At 46.3% G+C, this 19214-nt stretch overlaps 1 protein-coding gene across 2 annotated transcripts in view; it reads left to right on the top strand.

Moving 5' to 3' along the window:
- Positions 1-19214, top strand: part of IRSp53 (Insulin receptor substrate 53 kDa) — a 176973-nt gene that overhangs the window by 135322 nt on the left and 22437 nt on the right. For both annotated transcript variants that reach the window (XM_069318735.1, XM_069318733.1), the window contains exons 3-6: positions 3782-3874; positions 6961-7022; positions 13593-13664; positions 14161-14289. In XM_069318735.1, coding sequence (XP_069174836.1) covers positions 3782-3874; positions 6961-7022; positions 13593-13664; positions 14161-14289 — 356 coding nt within the window. The remainder of the gene's footprint in view (positions 1-3781; positions 3875-6960; positions 7023-13592; positions 13665-14160; positions 14290-19214) is intronic.

Below are 19214 nucleotides of genomic sequence, written 5' to 3'. Positions count from 1 at the left end.
TTACTCTTAAGAGAATTGGAAGTCGGTCTAGAGTGAAGTTACTCCTAGGGAAACCGTGACTCATGGTCAAGACCTGTATTACGAAGATACTAATATGTTCACAGTTACGGTGCTTGAGGTGGCGTGAGGTACTTCTCACATCTCGAACATTACACGTTAAAATAGACTACACTAGAGGTGAGATCAAAGGGTAAAGGATATCTTTATTTTTATAGGAGTACCAAAAACGTTGAATATTGGTAAAGACAAATGAAAGCTGCCTCGATGTGTTAGGAAGTTCTTTACGAACATTGTAGTTTTAACGGCCAAATACAGCAACTTGATGTAATGAACATTACATAAATTATATAATGAACATTACATAAATTAGGGACCGTATAAATTTTAACAGTTATTTTATTTATTTATTTATTTATATACAAGAAGGTACATTGGGTTAGAGAGGATACATAGCATAGTATTTACAATCTTGTAAAGCCACTAGTACGCGCAGCGTTTCGGGCAGAAAATAGGAGATTAGATATTAGATACAAATTTAACAGTTAAGAATTTCCTCAAATGTTCTAACTTTTTGCTTGGAAAAAATTGAATAAAAGAATATATGAAAAAAATAATCTCCACATGAAATTGTAGTTAAAGAAGAGAAAGTTATATTTATTAAAGTTTTAATAAGTATTTATATATACGAATGAATTAAGGCAGGAGTGTGTGACGGTGGAACTCCGAGACGAGCCAGCTGAGCCTTATGGTACAAGAGTCGAGCCTTCAGCAACCAACGTGTTGACGTAATATGCTAATTGCAGGTTTGATGCCCTCATAACTAGGTCAGGAGAGGTGAGATTAGCATAGTTGCGCTGGAAGAGGAGGAGGAGGAGGAGGCAGGCTAGGAGGGGCAGGAAAGCCCCTAGCAAGAGGCAAAGTGCTATAGGACGCAGGGAAGGAATATGATGAGGAGGAGAATTAGAAGGCAGAGAAAGAAGATTGGAAAAAACGAAGAGAATAGGGAAGCTGAGGAAGAGAGAGAGAGAGAGAGACAGAGAGAGACAGGCAGAGAGAGAGAGACAGAGACAGAGAGAGAGAGAGAGAGAGACAGAGAGAGAGAGAGAGAGAGAGACAGAGAGAGAGAGAGAGAGAGACAGAGAGAGAGAGAGAGAGAGAGAGAGAGAGAGAGAGAGAGAGAGAGAGAGAGAGAGAGAGAGAGAGAGAGAGAGAGAGAGAGAGAGAGAGAGGTGACTTTATCTGAAGACGAGGAAGAGGAGAGGAAGTTAATAACATAAAAGTCTTAATGTTCCTCTCGTGCAGTGCTTGGTCACGAGACGCTAATGTTGATATTATTCCAAATTACCTTTTCAACAGCCCAACCTCTCCACTCGTGTTTTGCTGCCATGAACTGCTTGGATCGTTAGATAATGCCAGAAATAGACAGAAGTCGAGAAAGAGAGTGGCGAGCGATCTCTGGAGACAGTGGTGTGTGCAGAATCCTGCAACTGGGGACAAATCTTAAGTAGTCTCGTAACTGCTTCATGATTCCTTCTGCTTTATACCACTAGAACACACAAGACCCGAACGAGACTTGATCACAATGTACAAAATACTCAGGGGCATAGACAAGGGGTAAAGGAGCTGTTTCGTGTGAACAGCTCCATCCTCAGCTTGAGAACTAGATCAAACAGAGCGCAAAAGATGCGGGAGACTCTGTACTGGAAATTACCAATAGTACTCTTCAGAGGCGGTACCCACGAGCTGGAGTTCATGCCAGGCATAAATAAACAGTTAAATCACATTTACAAACGCTTGGGCCATCATCAGAACATAAGACAAGAACAAGCACCATCAACGCAACAGGAAAATTGGTGGATAGGTAGTGAGTAAACAGGCAAGCAGCGAGCAAGCACCCCAGCCAGGCAGGCAGGTAGTGAGCAAGCACCTCAGGCAGCCAGGCAGACATCGAGCAAGCACCCCAGCCAGCCAGCCAGACAGCGAGAAAGCACCCCAGCCAGCCAGGCAGGCAGCGAGCAAGCACCCCAGCCAGCCAGGCAGGCAGACAGAAAGGAAGGCAGAGAGCCACACTTGTGGGTACTTGAAGCCCCACATGTAGCTGTGTGGCATTACAGGCTGGGGAGGTACCCGCCCGCCTGGCCACACTCGTGCTGGGTGGATAATCTTGCAGGAAGTGTCCCCACGCCGACTCCCGCCTCTACGCCAGCGGGAGACTGACCCAGTAAATGGCAAACTCGCTACGCTCTTAGGGAGGAAAATGTTATTGGCGCACTTAACGCATGACTATACACGCATGTTTAGAGGAGTTCAGAGGCAGCGTATACGAGGCGTACCACCACACCACCCCCTTGCGGAACCTGTACATCTTTCCTGAATCATAGCGGCTTTGTTTACAGTTTTTAAACAGTTTAATGACCTTTGAAGCACTACGAGGTTGTTTATAACAATAATAACCGTGGGTTGTGAAGTTTCCAAGCTCGTAAAATGTTTAATAAAGGTAAAGAAAGCTGCCATGATTAAGGGAAGATGTACAGGTTGCCTAAGTGCTTGTTGAATCCTAATCCAAGTTAGGTTTGGCTTCCGATTAGTCTAAATTAGATTAATTTAGTTGATTTCCATAATTCTTGCCAAAGCAAAGTAAAATAATTAGGATTTCCTTGTCCAATTTATAATATCACGGACACTTTTTGACTGACTGAAGACCAAAATTATTAAGTGACATAATAATAGGCAAACCTTCACGTTTTTCGGGCTCACCATAGCCCGTGCTACTTGGAACTTTTTGTTCCCAGTAGCTGAATCTACAACAACAAACAACAACTTCACGTTAAATGTATTGCCCAAATACAACGTGAACTATTGTATCGCTGTATTCACGAGACCTTCCCTACTAATGATAGGCTGTGGGTCGTTAAGGACAACAATAGATGTGACCAATGTACTGACATTGAGAATATGTATATATTTTATTTCTGTAAGTAGAAGGTTGTTCTTGTAAACTGGATTAGAGACACTCTTAAAGCTTTATGTGGACCGAGTATTAGAGTGGATTTGATTGAGGTTTTTAATGTTTCATATTGATATAAAATGCAAGAAAATTAAGAATACAGTAATAATGTTACTTTCTGGTTATATTTTTTGTGTGTGGATAGGCAGGCAGGAGGGTTACTGTGTGTGGATAGGCAGGCAGGAGGGTTACTGTGTGTGGATAGGCAGGCAGGAGGGTTACTGTGTGTGGATAGGCAGGCAGGAGGGTTACTGTGTGTGTGGATAGGCAGGCAGGAGGGTTACTGTGTGTGGATAGGTAGGCAGGAGGGTTACTGTGTGTGGATAGGCAGGCAGGAGGGTTACTGTGTGTGGATAGGCAGGCAGGAGGGTTACTCAGTAGACAAAACATTGAAGTTCTTGCGAGGCTGGATCAAGTATAACATTTGGAGTTTACAGCTCATGATCGGTGATGATATGAACAATATATTTACTAAGAATTATGTATACTATATATAAATGTAGTATTTTCCCCTTGTAAATTGATGTAAATATGATCTTTATATTGTATATTATTTAATAAAGAAAAAAGTGATTTATATTAGGCTATGATGGTACTACTGTGTAATTTATTTAGGTTAATTATACCTTGATTCTGAGGTTAACACTACCGTAAATAACATACTTTAGTGTTGACAAGAAACCAAACAACATGAATGTTCGTCTCTGGCACTGATTGGCACTGACCGCTTCATCTGGCATGTACCCGGCACTAACGAGGTGGTTCTCCTTACAGGTGCCATGTCGGCGTCGAAGGTGTACCTGGAGGCACTGACCAAGGTGGCACGACATTCTCAACAAGGTCTTTGGGGCGGCTCCTCTGATATTGGTAAGATGGCTGTGTGATTACCTAAGTGTAGTTATAGGATGAGAGCTACGCTCGTGGTGTCCCGTCTGAGCCAGCACTCTTTGTCGTGTGTGTGTGTGTGTGTGTGTGTGTGTGTGTGTGTGTGTGTGTGTGTGTGTGTGTGTGTGTGTGTGTGTGTACTCACCTATTTGTGCTTGCGGGGGTTGAGCTTTGGCTCTTTGGTCCCGCCTCTCAACAGATCAATCAAATGGTGTACAGGTTTCTGAGCCTACTGGGCTCTATCATATCTACATTTAAAACTGTGTATGGAGTCAGCCTCCACCACATCACTGCCTAATGCATTCCATCCGTTAAATACTCCGTTAACTGTGTGTGTGTGTGTGTGTGTGTGTGTGTGTGTGTGTGTGTGTGTGTGTGTGTGTGCGTGCGTGTGTGTGTGTGTGTGTGTGTGTGTGTGTGTGTGTGTGTGTGTGTGTGTGTGTGTGTGTGTGTGTGTGAAGTATATTTGCACATGAGTGTATTTGTACTCTCTTAGCTGTACAAACCCAACAGTACTTCTCAAGCCTCATTGTCTCCCCTCTGTAGCCTCATGCTCTCGTAGCCTCATGCTCTCGTAGCCTCATGCTCTACTACTACTACTACTAAGACTACTGCTGTGGTCTTTCCCCTGAACACATTACGTTCCATTTGTCGGGGGGGGGGGGGGTTGAATTCGAGTAGCCACCTATTGGGCCAATCGTGATGTCTGTAGACATCCACATACAACATTCTACAGTCATCCTCTGTAATGATGGTTCACATCATCTTCTAGTCGTCTGCGGCCTGTGGCGCGAAGGAGAATGTTTCCCCAGACAAATTATATGCCCTCTGACCCGGATGTGTTCTAGACTAGAGCCCTGTGGGACTCCCTTTTGTTATTTCCCTTTCTTGAGACGTCTTCTTGGCTGTTTTTATATATGGCAGGTGTTTTCCCACCCTATTTTGTGTTGCAGGTATTATCTCTCTCTCTCTCTCTCTCTCTCTCTCTCTCTCTCTCTCTCTCTCTCTCTCTCTCTCTCTCTCTCTCTCTCTCTCTCTCTCTCTCTCTAAAAAGAGTAAATAATATGTGTGTGTGCTCACATATTACCTTGACTTTAGAACCGTGTGCCTTTATCATGTACCTTGACTTTAGCAAAGCTTTTGATGCAGTGCCACATGAAAGACTGATTAAAAAAATATAGGCTCATGGTATTGGGGGTGCAATATTACCCTTATTATCTCTCTCTCTCTCTCTCTCTCTCTCTCTCTCTCTCTCTCTCTCTCTCTCTCTCTCTCTCTCTCTCTCTCTCTCTCTCTCTCTCTCTCTCTCTCTCTCTCTCTCTCTCTCTCTCTCTCTCTCTCTCTCTCTCACTCGCCTGCTTCTGCAGTTTATACACTTGTTACTTGTTGAGTCTTGCAATAACTCACAACACTGAACAAGCTATACCCAAACTTCCCAGGAGTATGTCACTAGTATGTGTGCATGTCCAGCACACTCTCTTGATTTGCCACAACCTACACAATACATAGTGCTAATTTAGCCAGAAACGTATGAACCCAAGCCACCCGCCTAACCTCACCAACCCACGCGTAGAAAACGCGAATATTTGTGAACCGTTACTTTTCATGGTACTTTGTAATTTGTATGTTGGGAAATAGCATACGAAATGAGGCGTATTAGTTGAGAGAAGAGGTTGCTTTCTGGTCTGTGGTTTAATTCTTTCTGAGTCTTATCTTGTAGATTTGTTTAAAGAGGGAGAGAGAGAGGGTGGAGAGACAAAGAGAGAGAGAGAGAGAGAGAGAGAGAGAGAGAGAGAGAGAGAGAGAGAGAGAGAGAGAGAGAGAGAGAGAGAGAGAGAGAGAGAGAGAGAGAGACAAAGAGAGAGAGAGAGAGAGAGAGAGAGAGAGAGAGAGAGAGAGAGAGAGAGAGAGAGAGAGAGAGAGAGAGAGAGAGAGAGAGAGAGAGAGAGAGAGAGAGACAAAGAGAGAGAGAGAGAGAGACAAAGAGAGAGAGAGAGAGAGAGAGAGAGAGAGAGAGAGAGAGAGAGAGAGAGAGAGAGAGACAAAGAGAGAGAGAGAGAGAGACAAAGAGAGAGAGAGAGAGAGAGAGAGAGAGAGAGAGAGAGAGAGAGAGAGAGAGAGAGAGAGAGAGAGAGAGAGAGAGAGAGAGAGAGACAGAGAGACAAAGAGAGAGACAGAGAGACAGAGAGAGAGACAGAGAGACAAAGAGAGAGAGAGAGAGAGAGACAAAGAGAGAGAGAGAGAGACAAAGAGAGAGAGAGAGAGAGAGAGAGACAAAGAGAGAGAGAGAGAGAGAGAGAGAGAGAGACAAAGAGAGAGAGAGAGAGAGAGAGAGAGAGAGAGAGAGAGAGAGAGAGAGAGAGAGAGAGATTAACACTGACCAATTGTCTGGCAGCTCACTAGGCTCCACTGAAGTATGGTAGCTATTTATTGGTGGTCATTAGTGAGTTGTACGACTTCCTCAACCACTCTATTCCATTGGTAAGACTGTTAATTCCTACCTCATCTACCTGTATTGTGTCTGGTAGCTGTTCACACTCAGCCTTGAACACCGATGGTGAATATTTGAACAGGTTCCTTGTATATATCTCTTTCCTTAATTTTTAAACATTCTAAAAATCCATGAAAATTTTATTTTTCTTGAACTGGCAGAAAGAGAGGACAAGAAAGCTTCCCTCGAGCTGTAAACAGAAGAATATGAGATTAATGTTTCAAGTTAAGGTCCACTGTTTCAAAATAATGACATCTTTTAGTCCCACATTATATTTGTAAATAATTATATATCTTTTATTGTACCTCAGCCTGAGAGGGGGTTAAATTTATTAACGTGTCAAACAATGAATGGAAGTACAGTTTATATTGATAATAATAGTTCCAGACTCCATATGGAGTGTTCCAGACGGCAGAGCAGAGTTCTGGAACACTCTCCTACTCAGAGAGCAGAGTAAGAGTTCCAGACGGAAGAGTAAGAGCGCTGGGTAAGGAACGCCCTACAGACGCTAAGAGTTGTTGAGTAAGTGTGTGTTGTGTGTTGCTGGCCCTGAGAGTAAGAGCGTCTTGTCTTGCAGGGATGTGCCTGATGCAGATGGTGGACGTGTACAAGGAGGTCCAGGCCCAACAGATGAACATTGTAAGTACCCTCGACTTGGAGCGGATGCTGCCGGGAGGGGGGGGGGGGAAGGTGGGAGAGGCAGAGAGAGACAGAGAGACGGGAGACAGAGAAACGGGAGAGACAGAGACGGGAGAGACAGCGAAACGGGAGAGATAGAGAGGAAGCAGCGCTAGTGGAGTGAGACAGGAACAATGTAGAGGGAGCTGGAAGAGAATAATGGTAGGAAATAGAATGTTGCCATAGATAATGGGGTAAGGGGAGTTACTGGCAACTGACAGGGAGGAAAGAGATGGGGAAGCAGAGGCAGTAATGGGAGGATTGGCTGTAGGATGAATAGGGGGCGCGGGGGGGGGGTGCAGAAGGGAACAGGAGTGGGGTGATGGCCTCAGAGAAGGAAGGGGGGCGGGAAGGGAAAGTCAGGAAAGGGGTGAGGAGGCTCGATGGAAGGAGTTACGTTAGGTGAAGGGTGGAAAGGGAGTGTTATAACGATGTTTTACGCGGGAAACTGATGAGGAGACATGTCGATAAGATAGGGGAGAGAATGAGGCTACGGAGGGGGAGAGAGCATGAGGCTACGGAAGGGGAGAGAGAATGAGGCTTATCCGGTGCACGTGACGGAGACTATACGTGCACATGATGGAGACCACCTGCACGTCGCGGACATTACGTGCGCTCACTTGAGCGGGGAGGCAGAGAGCGCGGGACATAAACAATCGAGACCTCATAAGCTTTCAGAAGGTCTGGCGAAATGGGGCAAAATTTTGCTCCAGAGATATTTATTTGTTTACAGAGGGCCAGTGAGGCTAACTGGCTAGGCAGGATATATATATATATATATATATGTGTATATATATATATATATATATATATATATATATATATATATATATATATATATATATATATATATATATATATATTATTCTTATATGTTCTCCTGTGAGTAGTGAGGAAGATTCACCTATTTGTAATTAGTTTTACTAGCGAGAGAACCTCTCTTTTTACATTTAAACGAAGGAGTTGGTGTTGACCTAAGAATTGATTCGGCGCCAGATTGGTGACCTGTGACAACATGAGGCTCTTGTCCGATTGGAATTGAGATGGATGGAGGGAGGGAGGGAGGGATGGTACGAGCCGTTAGAACCCGAGGTTATGGTTCGTGGAGAGAGTGACCTGTGAGCTGTGTTGGGGTCTGAGAGTGTGGTCCGTGTGGAGTAAGAGGGCCAGAGATAGTGATGACCTGAGACCATCGTCAGTGAGAAATCCCTTCGGAGCCTCACTGATGGGCGTGCAGGTCAGACGCAGCCATTTTTTTTTATTATTATTTTCTACCACAGATGTGGCCACATATTAACAATGCTAACTAGCATATATACATTTTCTTCTGTCCTCCATGGACAGGGTGAGAGATTTGTTAAACAGGGATTTATTGAACAATCAACCACAGAAGGTGATTGTAGTGCTTTTAAAATGCTAGGCTAAGCTACATATGTAAATACATGGGGTGTGTAGACTGCCTCACGGACCTCATACAGTGTAGGCTGCTTCACGGACCTCATACAGTGTAGGCTGCCTCACAGACCTCATACAGTGTAGGCTGTCTCACGGACCTCATACAGTGTAGGCTGTCTCACAGTATACCCCCATCACCAGCGACAGGAGAGCTGCAGGGACCGCGAGAGGGCTGGGGGAGGGGAGGGAAGGGGCTGTATGCATAAGTCTGGAGTTGAGTTAGAATAAGAAGGGGGGATGGTTGACGTGGGGGGGCAGTGTCAGCACCCCACATCTGAAGCCCCACAGTGTGTGTGTGTGTGTGTGTGTGTGTGTGTGTGTGTGTGTGTGTGTGTGTGTGTGTGTGTGTGTGTGTGTGTGTGTGTGTGTGTGTAATGTGCGCCGGCCTCACACTTATACCAAGCCTTATACACACACACACACACACACACACACACACACACACACACACACACACACACACACACACACACACACACACACACACACACTACTACGCTAACACCCTCCCCCACGGAACTAAAACTTTCTCCTGCAGCCTCACAACTCATCCACTCATCCACATATACCTGGGAATTATACAGTCTTCTAGATAATTATCAAACGATCGTCTCGAGGGGGGGAATATTTTCTTGAGGAGTTCTTAATGATGGTAATGAGACTGTCATTCCTGTCTTCAGTTTCTCTGGAAGTTGTTAAAACGTCGTTTACAGAGTACCTTTATTCAGCTTCTGAAGGATTACAAGTTTTAACATTTCTTTGAATAGTTACAATTTTTATGCCATCTTGGCCCTTTCAGCAGCTGGGTGGTGGTGGTGCTGCTTGTCTCAGTCACAGTGTTCGGTCGTGGTCACACTAAGGAACCCCCCAGAACCTCCACAACCAGGCTCGTCACACTAAGGAACCCCCCCAGAACCTCCACAACCAGGTTCGACACACTAAGGAACCCCCAGAACCTCCACAGCCAGGCTCGACACACTAAGGATCCCTCACAGAACCTCCACAGCCAGGCTCGACACACTAAGGAACCCTCACAGAACCTCCACAGCCAGGCTCGACACACTAAGGAACCCCCAGAACCTCCACAGCCAGGCTCGACACACTAAGGAACCCTCAGAACCTCCACAGCCAGGCTCGACACACTAAGGAACCCCCAGAACCTCCACAGCCAGGCTCGACACACTAAGGAACCCCCAGAACCTCCACAGCCAGGCTCGACACACTAAGGAACCCCCAGAACCTCCACAGCCAGGCTCGACACACTAAGGAACCCCCAGAACCTCCACAGCCAGGCTCGACACACTAAGGAACCCCCAGAACCTCCACAGCCAGGCTCGACACACTAAGGAACCCTCACAGAACCTCCACAGCCAGGCTCGACACACTAAGGAACCCCCAGAACCTCCACAGCCAGGCTCGACACACTAAGGAACCCAAAGAGTAAATCTGATCACACCTTAGAACCTCAAAACAATGCCTGTTAAACCCACCGCTCCAGAAATCACGCTCATCACCTTCCTGGAAATCAGAGTGGCTAACCTAGGACACTGCAGGACGCTAGGAGTAACGCCGGAGGGGTATATTGACCTCTGGCAGGGTCAGAGTGACCTCTGGCAGGGTCAGAGTGACCTCTGGCAGGGTCAGAGTGACCTCTGGCCCTTGAGTCCGCACCCAGCGTTGTCAGGAGAAAAGAGTGACCTTTTTCCACTCTTGCCTTTGAGGTATGAAGGTTGAAGTCATTGTGGAAGCCTTGATCCTTGGCGATTATTCTTTAAAAAAGGATTCCTGATATGGAGCTCTGAGGGCTTGTGCCAACAGCAGCAGTTTTGGTTAGGTTTGTTGGACGCAGGTGTTGTCAGGCGTGGCCCTCCTGCAGGTGTTGTCAGGCGTGGCCCTCCTGCAGGTGTTGTCAGGCGTGGCCCTCCTGCAGGTGTTGTCAGGCGTGGCCCTCCTGCAGGTGTTGTCAGGCGTGGCCCTCCTGCAGGTGTTGTCAGGCGTGGCCCTCCTGCAGGTGTTGTCAGGCGTGGCCCTCCTGCAGGTGTTGTCAGGCGTGACCCTCCTGCAGGTGTTGTCAGGCGTGGCCCTCCTGCAGGTGTTGTCAGGCGTGGCCCTCCTGCAGGTGTTGTCAGGCGTGGCCCTCCTGTAGGTGTTGTTAGGCGTGGCCCTCCTGCAGGTGTTGTCAGGCGTGGCCCTCTTGCAGGTGTTGTCAGGCGTGACCCTCCTGCAGGTGTTGTCAGGCGTGGCCCTCCTGCAGGTGTTGTCAGGCGTGGCCCTCCTGCAGGTGTTGTCAGGCGTGGCCCTCCTGCAGGTGTTGTCAGGCGTGGCCCTCCTGTAGGTGTTGTCAGGCGTGGCCCTCCTGTAGGTGTTGTCAGGCGTGGCCCTCCTGCAGGTGTTGTCAGGCGTGGCCCTCTTGCAGGTGTTGTCAGGCGTGACCCTCCTGCAGGTGTTGTCAAGCGTGGCCCTCCTGCAGGTGTTGTCAGGCGTTGCCCTCCTGTAGGTGTTGTCAAGCGTGGCCCTCCTGCAGGTGTTGTCAGGCGTGACCCTCCTGCAGGTGTTGTCAGGCGTGGCCCTCCTGTAGGTGTTGTCAGGCGTGGCCCTCCTGCAGGTGTTGTCAGGCGTGGCCCTCCTGTAGGTGTTGTCAGGCGAGGCCCTCCTGCAGGTGTTGTCAGGCGTGGCCCTCCTGCAGGTGTTGTCAGGCGTGGCCCTCCTGTAGGTGTTGTCAGGCGTGACCCTCCTGCAGGTGTTGTCAGGCGTGGCCCTCCAGTAGGTGTTGTCAGGCGTGGCCCTCCTGTAGGTGTTGTCAAGCGTGGCCCTCCTGCAGGTGTTGTCAGGCGTGGCCCTCCTGCAGGTGTTGTCAGGCGTGGCCCTCCTGCAGATGTTGTCAGGTGTGGCCCTCCTGCAGCAGTGACGCAGCTTTAAAAGGACTGGAGATCAAAGATATATCAGCCTTAAATGGCTATATAAATCGAATATATCAGACTTTAAGGACTGGAGATCAAAGGCCTTAAAGGGTTGAAGCCCCAAGGCGCCAGGGGAGACACAGTGTCGCAGCTACTCTAACATACAACACCCTCCGGATAATGTGACCAAGATCGTGTGTTTAGGGATCTATAAGCTCATGAAGGACATCGTCACTAACGTGTTAATAAAGAGCGCCGCGACATCTTCCTCCGACTCCCGCCCGAACAAATGTACTGTCGGAGAGGACGAGCTCGAGTTTTGCATGAATTTGCATATAAAAGATCGCGGTATAAAGAGTTTGGTCAGTAGTGATCAAATGGGAACATAGATGCAGGGTCTCGTGTCGACTGGCTGGGAGATCGCCAGCTGCTCCAGGTAGCCACTGGACCAAGACAGCTTTCTGGAGCAATGCGGGGCTCGAACCGGGGAGATGAATGCAGCCTATTATAGACTGTACTGACCTGATCTAACATACTATATATTGTCTTCCATATTACTTCTTCCAAGAAATCCATCTTAATAGCACTCATTCAAGTTTAACTCTAGTAGCCACTTGTTTAAACAGCGTATGCAAACGAAAACAGCTTTGGTGTGTGGGCCATAGTGGCTATACTGCTAGTGGTTTGGTTATACCTAGTTCATGAGGTTCAGTCCCGGGGGCGCGAGGTTCAGCCCCGAGGGGCGCGAGGTTCAGCCCCGAGGGCGCCAGGTTCAGCCCCGAGGGCGCCAGGTTCAGCCCCGAGGGGCGCGAGGTTCAGCCCAGGGAACGCGAGGTTCAGCCCAGGGGACGCGAGGTTCAGCCAAGGGGACCCGTAGATGATGTGTGGCAGCAGTGCTGGTGATGCTCTCCTACCCCTCCGGTGGTAACCTTCCTCCTCCCCTGCCTTCCCCTACCCTCCCCTACCCTCCCCTGCCCTCCCCTACCCTCCCCTGCCCTCCCCTACCCTCCCCTACCCTCCCCTAGTGATGTGAGTAAGAGCTGTAATATTAGGGGAGAGGGGGAAGCTGTGGAGCGCCTGGACTTGTCCCCCTCCTGGTCTCTGGTAGCTGTGGTTCTCCTCCACTATTACTGCCGCCACAGTGAAGCAACACAGCCTATCATAACGTCACCACCATCACCACGATAACCAACCACCATCACCACGATAACCAACCACCATCTCCACGATAACCAACCACCATCACCACGATAACCAACCACCATCACCACGACACAATAGCTACCACTACCACCACACAGTCGGCCAGCACACGCAGGTCGTTGAACAGTTGCTGTCATTTTTACCACCACACTCACCACCATCCACCTCATCACCACAATTGTGACCACCACACTCACCACCATCCTCCTAATCACCACAATCTCCACCAATCCTTCATTACATTTGGATTAATTTCCTTAAAAAAAAAATCCGGTAATCTGTTTTCTATTCTAAGATTCTAAGATTCACTAACAGAATCTTCCCGAAACTAAGAACAGACTTTGCCTCACAAAATATGTAATATGGTTTTACTGAAACAAATTAGATGGATGAGTTAAGTTCGCCTTTGTGTACAGAAAAATATACATTATTGAAATCACTGGATCATTTATATACAATCTACCTGTGATATAATTTTGCACCTTTTTGCAAAGTCTGATTTAAACATCGATTAACAGTGAGATAATTTGGGTAGAAATCATACAAATCCTAATGACCTTGAAATTGTATATATAGGCTAAGAATTTTTAAAGAAATTATGGAGAAATATATTTTTTGAAATAATTAACAAAAGCCTCCAGATATAATATCGTCATCACAGAATTCAATTTATGGAGAATTAACAGGATAAGCCAAACAGGAAAAGCTGAAGCAGAGAATTTCTGAGAATTCATTCACGACTGCTTCCACAAGCAAGGTGTCATTAAACCTACCTATAGACTATCAGTATTCTCAACACACACGTGTCCTTTGTCTCCTCTACACACACACACACACACACACACACACACACACACACACACACACACACACACACACACACACACACACACACACACACACACACACACACAGCTTCACCATGTATCCACACATTTATATATCTTGACCCCCCTCTCTTTCGCCTCCACAGCTGAAGGCCTTCTACGTCGACCTGCTGGTTCCCCTCGAGACCAACCTAGACAAGGACACCAAGGTGCTGCAGGTGAGACAAAATAGGAGAGAGAGAGAGAGAGAGAGAGAGAGAGAGAGAGAGAGAGAGAGAGAGAGAGAGAGAGAGAGAGAGAGAGAGAAATAGAGAGATTAGAGTGATTGCTAATGACCATAAACCATATCAGATTTTTTTCTTTCAGTTTTCCTTTAATTCTGCACCATTAAATTAACTATTTTGCCTTTTATCTACTTTTTATCACAAGATATCAATCCGTAACTTAATCCATCAATTAGCCAGCAAGGTAGCCAGCCAATTAGCCAATCGCTCGACAAATTAGCCAATCAGGTGACAATGAAACCCATTCCACACAGAAATCACAATAATGTAATGCATCAAATGAACAAATCCACAAGGGCACCACGATTGACCATATCGTAGCTCAGTCGATTAAGGCAGCGTCTGGGATGCTCTCGGACGCAAGTTCGAATCCTCGTCACGGCCCCTGTGGATTTGTTCGTTTAATGAAACCCATCATTCATGTCGGCAGAGCGAGCAGAAGAAGTTCCTGTCATCACACAAGCACCAGCTGGAGACCTACACCAAGGCCGCCTCCCAGGTCAAGAAACACAAGAAGAAGAACCGAGCCACTAAAGGATCCATGGACAAGGAGATAAAGGTAAGAACACACGGAGAGAAAGAGACGGAGAGAACAAGGTGATGATGGAGAGAATTATCATCAGTAACTCATCCAGCAACAAATTTCTAGCATATTCTTCAAACACATTCGTTTTGTAAACAATATCCTAATTTTGGTAAATGGTAAATGGTAAAATTTTGGTATATATATAGCCACTCGTTTGGTAGTCGATGCATATATACAACATCAATGTTACGATGTTTAAATGATTTTACAAAAACATCGCATTTTTAACGTATTGGTCGATTACGTAAAAAATAGGACGTGTTAGGTGAGAGAACGGGTTGATCCCGAGTGGTTTGGATTCGGGAGGTAACTAGATGAGGGGGGGGGGGAGGGGGAGATCTTTGACAAGCCGCCGGCTTCCTGTCTCCGTCAACGCCCTCGGGTAAATTCAAGTAAACAAGGACGTTGATTTATGGAACAAATTTTTGGCTAACAAAATAGACATGGTGTTACAAGTCTATTATGTTACACAATACCCAGCTGTATATTGTGTATTGTGTAGGCAAAGAAATAACAATGAGATATAATGTTTTGAATCATTGACAAAATGTCTTTTATCTTCGTGATAACTTTGTTGAGTAATATAAGTAGTCGGTGTAGCCTGAGTAAAGAACAGGGGAGTAACTTTTCACTACACACAAATTCAAAATTCAAATTCAAATTCAGGTAAAGTACATACATACAAGGTGTGATACAAATATTTTTGAATTTATAGATAGAGCTAGTACATACAATGCCTAAAAGCCACTATTACCCAAAGCGTTTCGGGCAGACAAGACACAATCTTTATTGTTATACAGTATTATAAGCAGCTATAATATGGACCACTCTCCTGGGTCCTTAGGGACCCCCTCAGGACCCGAAATATTCGTAGGATATGGATATAGATATTCGTGGGACTGCCCTTCACATTGAGGGGCAGTCAGGGTTTCTCTAGAACCCATGTTCTTTAGGATCGGTTTTCTGTTTAGAAAAAGAGATGATGATCACGTCATAGATGACCATTACAAAGCCTGTAGATACAGTACTATTATGAAAAAAATCTGTAAATAAAAGTAGGGCCCAGTAGCTGGAACTCCATAGAACCTATGACCTTCCTCGGGTAAAGTTATGAAGCCTTGTCAACTATTTACACCTACAAAACATTTTAAAAGGTGCGCCTCGAACACAGGCTGTGAAGCAAACATCGCTGAAAGCAGGGCCCAGGAGCTGGAGCACCATATAGCCTAGAAATTTTGTTTGGTCAAGTGGGGAACTGAGTTTGGATAGATTCTGTCCAGCGGTGTCTGAGAATACGAATTGGACAGTCGGACAGGTAATATATGCAATTAATTACCTTTATGCGACTATGCTTAATCCCCAACATATAACGCAATTTAATTATCTTTGAGAAAAAACCGTTTGTATTAATTATTATAAGCAATTGGAAGAGATATGAGTTTTTTTTATTTTTATTAACATATTTTGCACTCCATACTCATCCCGTGGGCGGTACTGGACCTCATACCCATCCTGTAGGCGGTAGTGAATCCCATACCCATCCTGTAGGCGGTAGTGAATCCCATACCCATCCTGTAGGCGGTAGTGAATCCCATACCCATCCTGTAGGTGGTAGTGAATCTTATACCCATCCTGTAGGCGGTAGTGAATCCCATACCCATCCTGTAGGCGGTAGTGAAAGGTGATACAGAGGCACATAATGGGCTCCGGGAATGAACTTTGAATATGAGGGGGGATATGTAGTCAGGTGGAGGACCAGCGGGCCATCGGGAAGCAGAGTCAAACTTTCTGCTTCAATGTCATCAATTTAACGTCTGAAAGCATTTCGATTCCCACGTACATAAATATATCAATATATAAATGCGTTAGTAACATTAGCTTTAGTAACATAACAAAACTAAAAAGTTTGGATCAGTAGCCTATTCAATTTCAGTTTCCATTGTCACGCTCTGTGAAAACTGGAAGTGAAAAAAAAAGGGTGATCCGAACCTTTTATTGAAGATCATGTTACTAACGCCTTTTAATTTATATAAATGTGTGTGGGTGGGTGGGGGGGGGGGGGGAATGGCAGTTAGCCACACTGAAGTTGCTCTTGCACCAATAGCCTAACGGGAGTACTAGGCTACAGTCCGTGATCTTATTCATCAATATTATCATAGCTGGTATTATTATTATTATTATTATTATTATTATTATTATTATTATTATTATTATTATTATTATTATTATTATTATTATTATTTTAAGTGTTAGAAGTACTGGTGATAATAATAGTCATAGCAGATAGAGCTGGCAATTGTTTTTTGTTTTTTTTGGCAATTATTGGTTTTGGCTGCGCGCGCTTGGAGGAGCTAAAGTGGTCGGGCATTGACGTATTCCAGTGAAAAGCACTTGAAGGGGCTACTAATGTCACTGTACCTGTGAAGTACAGACAAAAGCACTTGGAGAGCTGGGAACCCGGGAGGGGGAGTGTGTTAAGGGTGTCGGACGTTCAAGAAGAGTGTGTTAAGGGTGTCGGACGTTCAAGAAGAGTGTGTTAAGGGTGTCGGACGTTCAAGAAGAGTGTGTTAAGGGTGTCGGACGTTCAAGAAGAGTGTGTTAAGGGTGTCGGACGTTCAAGAAGAGTGTGTTAAGGGTGTCGGACGTTCAAGAAGAGTGTGTTAAGGGTGTCGTACGTTCAAGAAGAGTGTGTTAAGGGTGTCGTACGTTCAAGAAGAGTGTGTTAAGGGTGTCGGACGTTCAAGAAGAGTGTGTTAAGGGTGTCGGACGTTCAAGAAGAGTGTGTTAAGGGTGTCGAACGTTCAAGAAGAGTGTGTTAAGGGTGTCGAACATTCAAGAAGAGTGTGTTAAGGGTGTCGGACGTTCAAGAAGAGTGTGTTAAGGGTGTCGAACGTTCAAGAAGAGTGTGTTAAGGGTGTCGAACGTTCAAGAAGAGTGTGTTAAGGGTGTCGGACGTTCAAGAAGAGTGTGTTAAGGGTGTCGGTCGTTCAAGAAGAGTGTGTTAAGGGTGTCGGTCGTTTAAGAAGAGTGTGTTAATGGTGTCGAACGCTCAAGAAGAGTGCGTCAAGTGTATGAGACGGTTGTGCTCGACGAATATGTTAAGCGTATGTGAGGAGGAACCTTGGAGGGCCTTGAGAGAGGGGTCTTGGAGGATGAGAGAATTGGGTCGGCCTTATTGGCTCTTTCATCCCCCTTTCTGTAACCTCTTCCCATCACTCCCTTCCCCTTTAATCCTCCCCCTCTCCTCCGCTTTACCCCTCCACCCCTACCCTTCACCTAACACCTCCCCTCCCTCCATTCAGGCAACATCTTTTCGACAGTGTTGACTGAGATGGTGGTGGTGGGGGTGCTGAGGGGATGGTGGGGGTGCTGAGGTGGTTGTAAGGGGGCTGAGGTGGGGGTATTGAGACGATGGTTTTCTAATACTCACAAAACTGACAAAAATTGCCCAATCAGGATACTCACCACGTGCTAATTCCCGATGATTCAGATATACTAGTACGCAGACTTTAGGTTCAGCGATCCACTGGCTGGAAACCACGGTTCTTGGGGGTTCCAAAGGATTCCAGAAGGTTCTAAGGGTTCAAGAGGATTTCAGAAAATTTTAGGGATTCCAGAAGATTCTAAGAGATTCCAGAAACTAGGGACTTACTTTTACTCAGAAGCCTCCAAGGAATGGAGCCTCCAGAAGCTCGATTTGTGTGACCTTTCTCTTCTCGAAAATTCACGCTTGACATTTTTTGAAGGATGGGGCGACCCAGTACCTGACCTTGGCCTCTAAGAAGGGTGCGGAGGGTATTTGAAGGAAGCAACTCATAGAATATTCGATACAGCATCGTTCTTGTGCCAGGTAAGTCCACTACGGGCTCACCATAGCCTGTGCTACTTGCCCCGCTCCTATGCCAGGTAAGTTACGGGCTCACCATAGCCCGTGCTACTTATAACTTGTTCCGAGTAGCTGAATCTATAACAACAACAACAACAACAACATAGACTATTCAGCACTTGGAAGGGATATGAGGATTGGGTGAAGGAACGCCGCCCAACCACTTGGACATCGGGGATCGAACACCGACCCTGCACTCAACCAACCATTCCAAGTGATTGGGCAACATGAAGGCCAACATACTCAATACATCAACAGAATTCATGCCGTGTTTAAGTAAACAAAATAAAAAAATGTATTATAATCAATTGTTTTCGTGGAGAGCATGTTATGAGCCAGAGTGAGTGGGTGTCGAACCCACGAAGGAATCCATTAACAAATTACTCAATATTCTTGATCAAGAGCAAGGAGGGGGAGCACCGGAGAGTTAAGACGGTGGCTGAAGAAGGCAGGGAGAGCAAACAACATGACTCAAGTCTTTTATGTAAATTAGCAGAGGAATCCATAGTAAGTGGAACACCAGCGGCGGCTTCCCTTCCTGCCTCCCCCACCACCCCAACCCCCCCACTCTCACTCTCACTCTCCTTCCTCGAATTATCCCCCTCAGTTTCACCTCTATCACCTCCCTGAGGTTCCCTAGCTCTCTCTCTCTGCCTCCCTCTCTGTGGTTCCTTCTCCCTTCCTGCCTCTCTCTCTGAGGTTCCTTCTCCCTTCCTGCCTCCCTCTCTGAGGTTCCTTCTCCCTTCCTGCCTCCCTCTCTGTGGTTCCTTCTCCCTTCCTGCCTCTCTCTCTGAGGTTCCTTCTCCCTCCCTGCCTCCCTCTCTGAGGTTCCTTCTCCCTTCCTGCCTCTCTCTCTGAGGTTCCTTCTCCCTTCCTGCCTCTCTCTCTGAGGTTCCTTCTCCCTTCCTGCCTCTCTCTGTGGTTCCTTTTCCCTCCCTGCCTCCCTCTCTGAGGTTACTTCCCTCCCTCAGTCTCTTTATTATTTATCTTGGCTAATATCACTTTTCTACTG

The sequence above is a fragment of the Procambarus clarkii genome, chromosome 91 (assembly GCF_040958095.1).
Source record: "Procambarus clarkii isolate CNS0578487 chromosome 91, FALCON_Pclarkii_2.0, whole genome shotgun sequence".
Classification (NCBI taxonomy): Eukaryota; Metazoa; Arthropoda; class Malacostraca; order Decapoda; family Cambaridae; genus Procambarus; species Procambarus clarkii.
The sequence above is the reverse complement of the archived record's forward strand: the minus strand, read 5'-3'. Positions and strand labels throughout refer to the sequence as shown.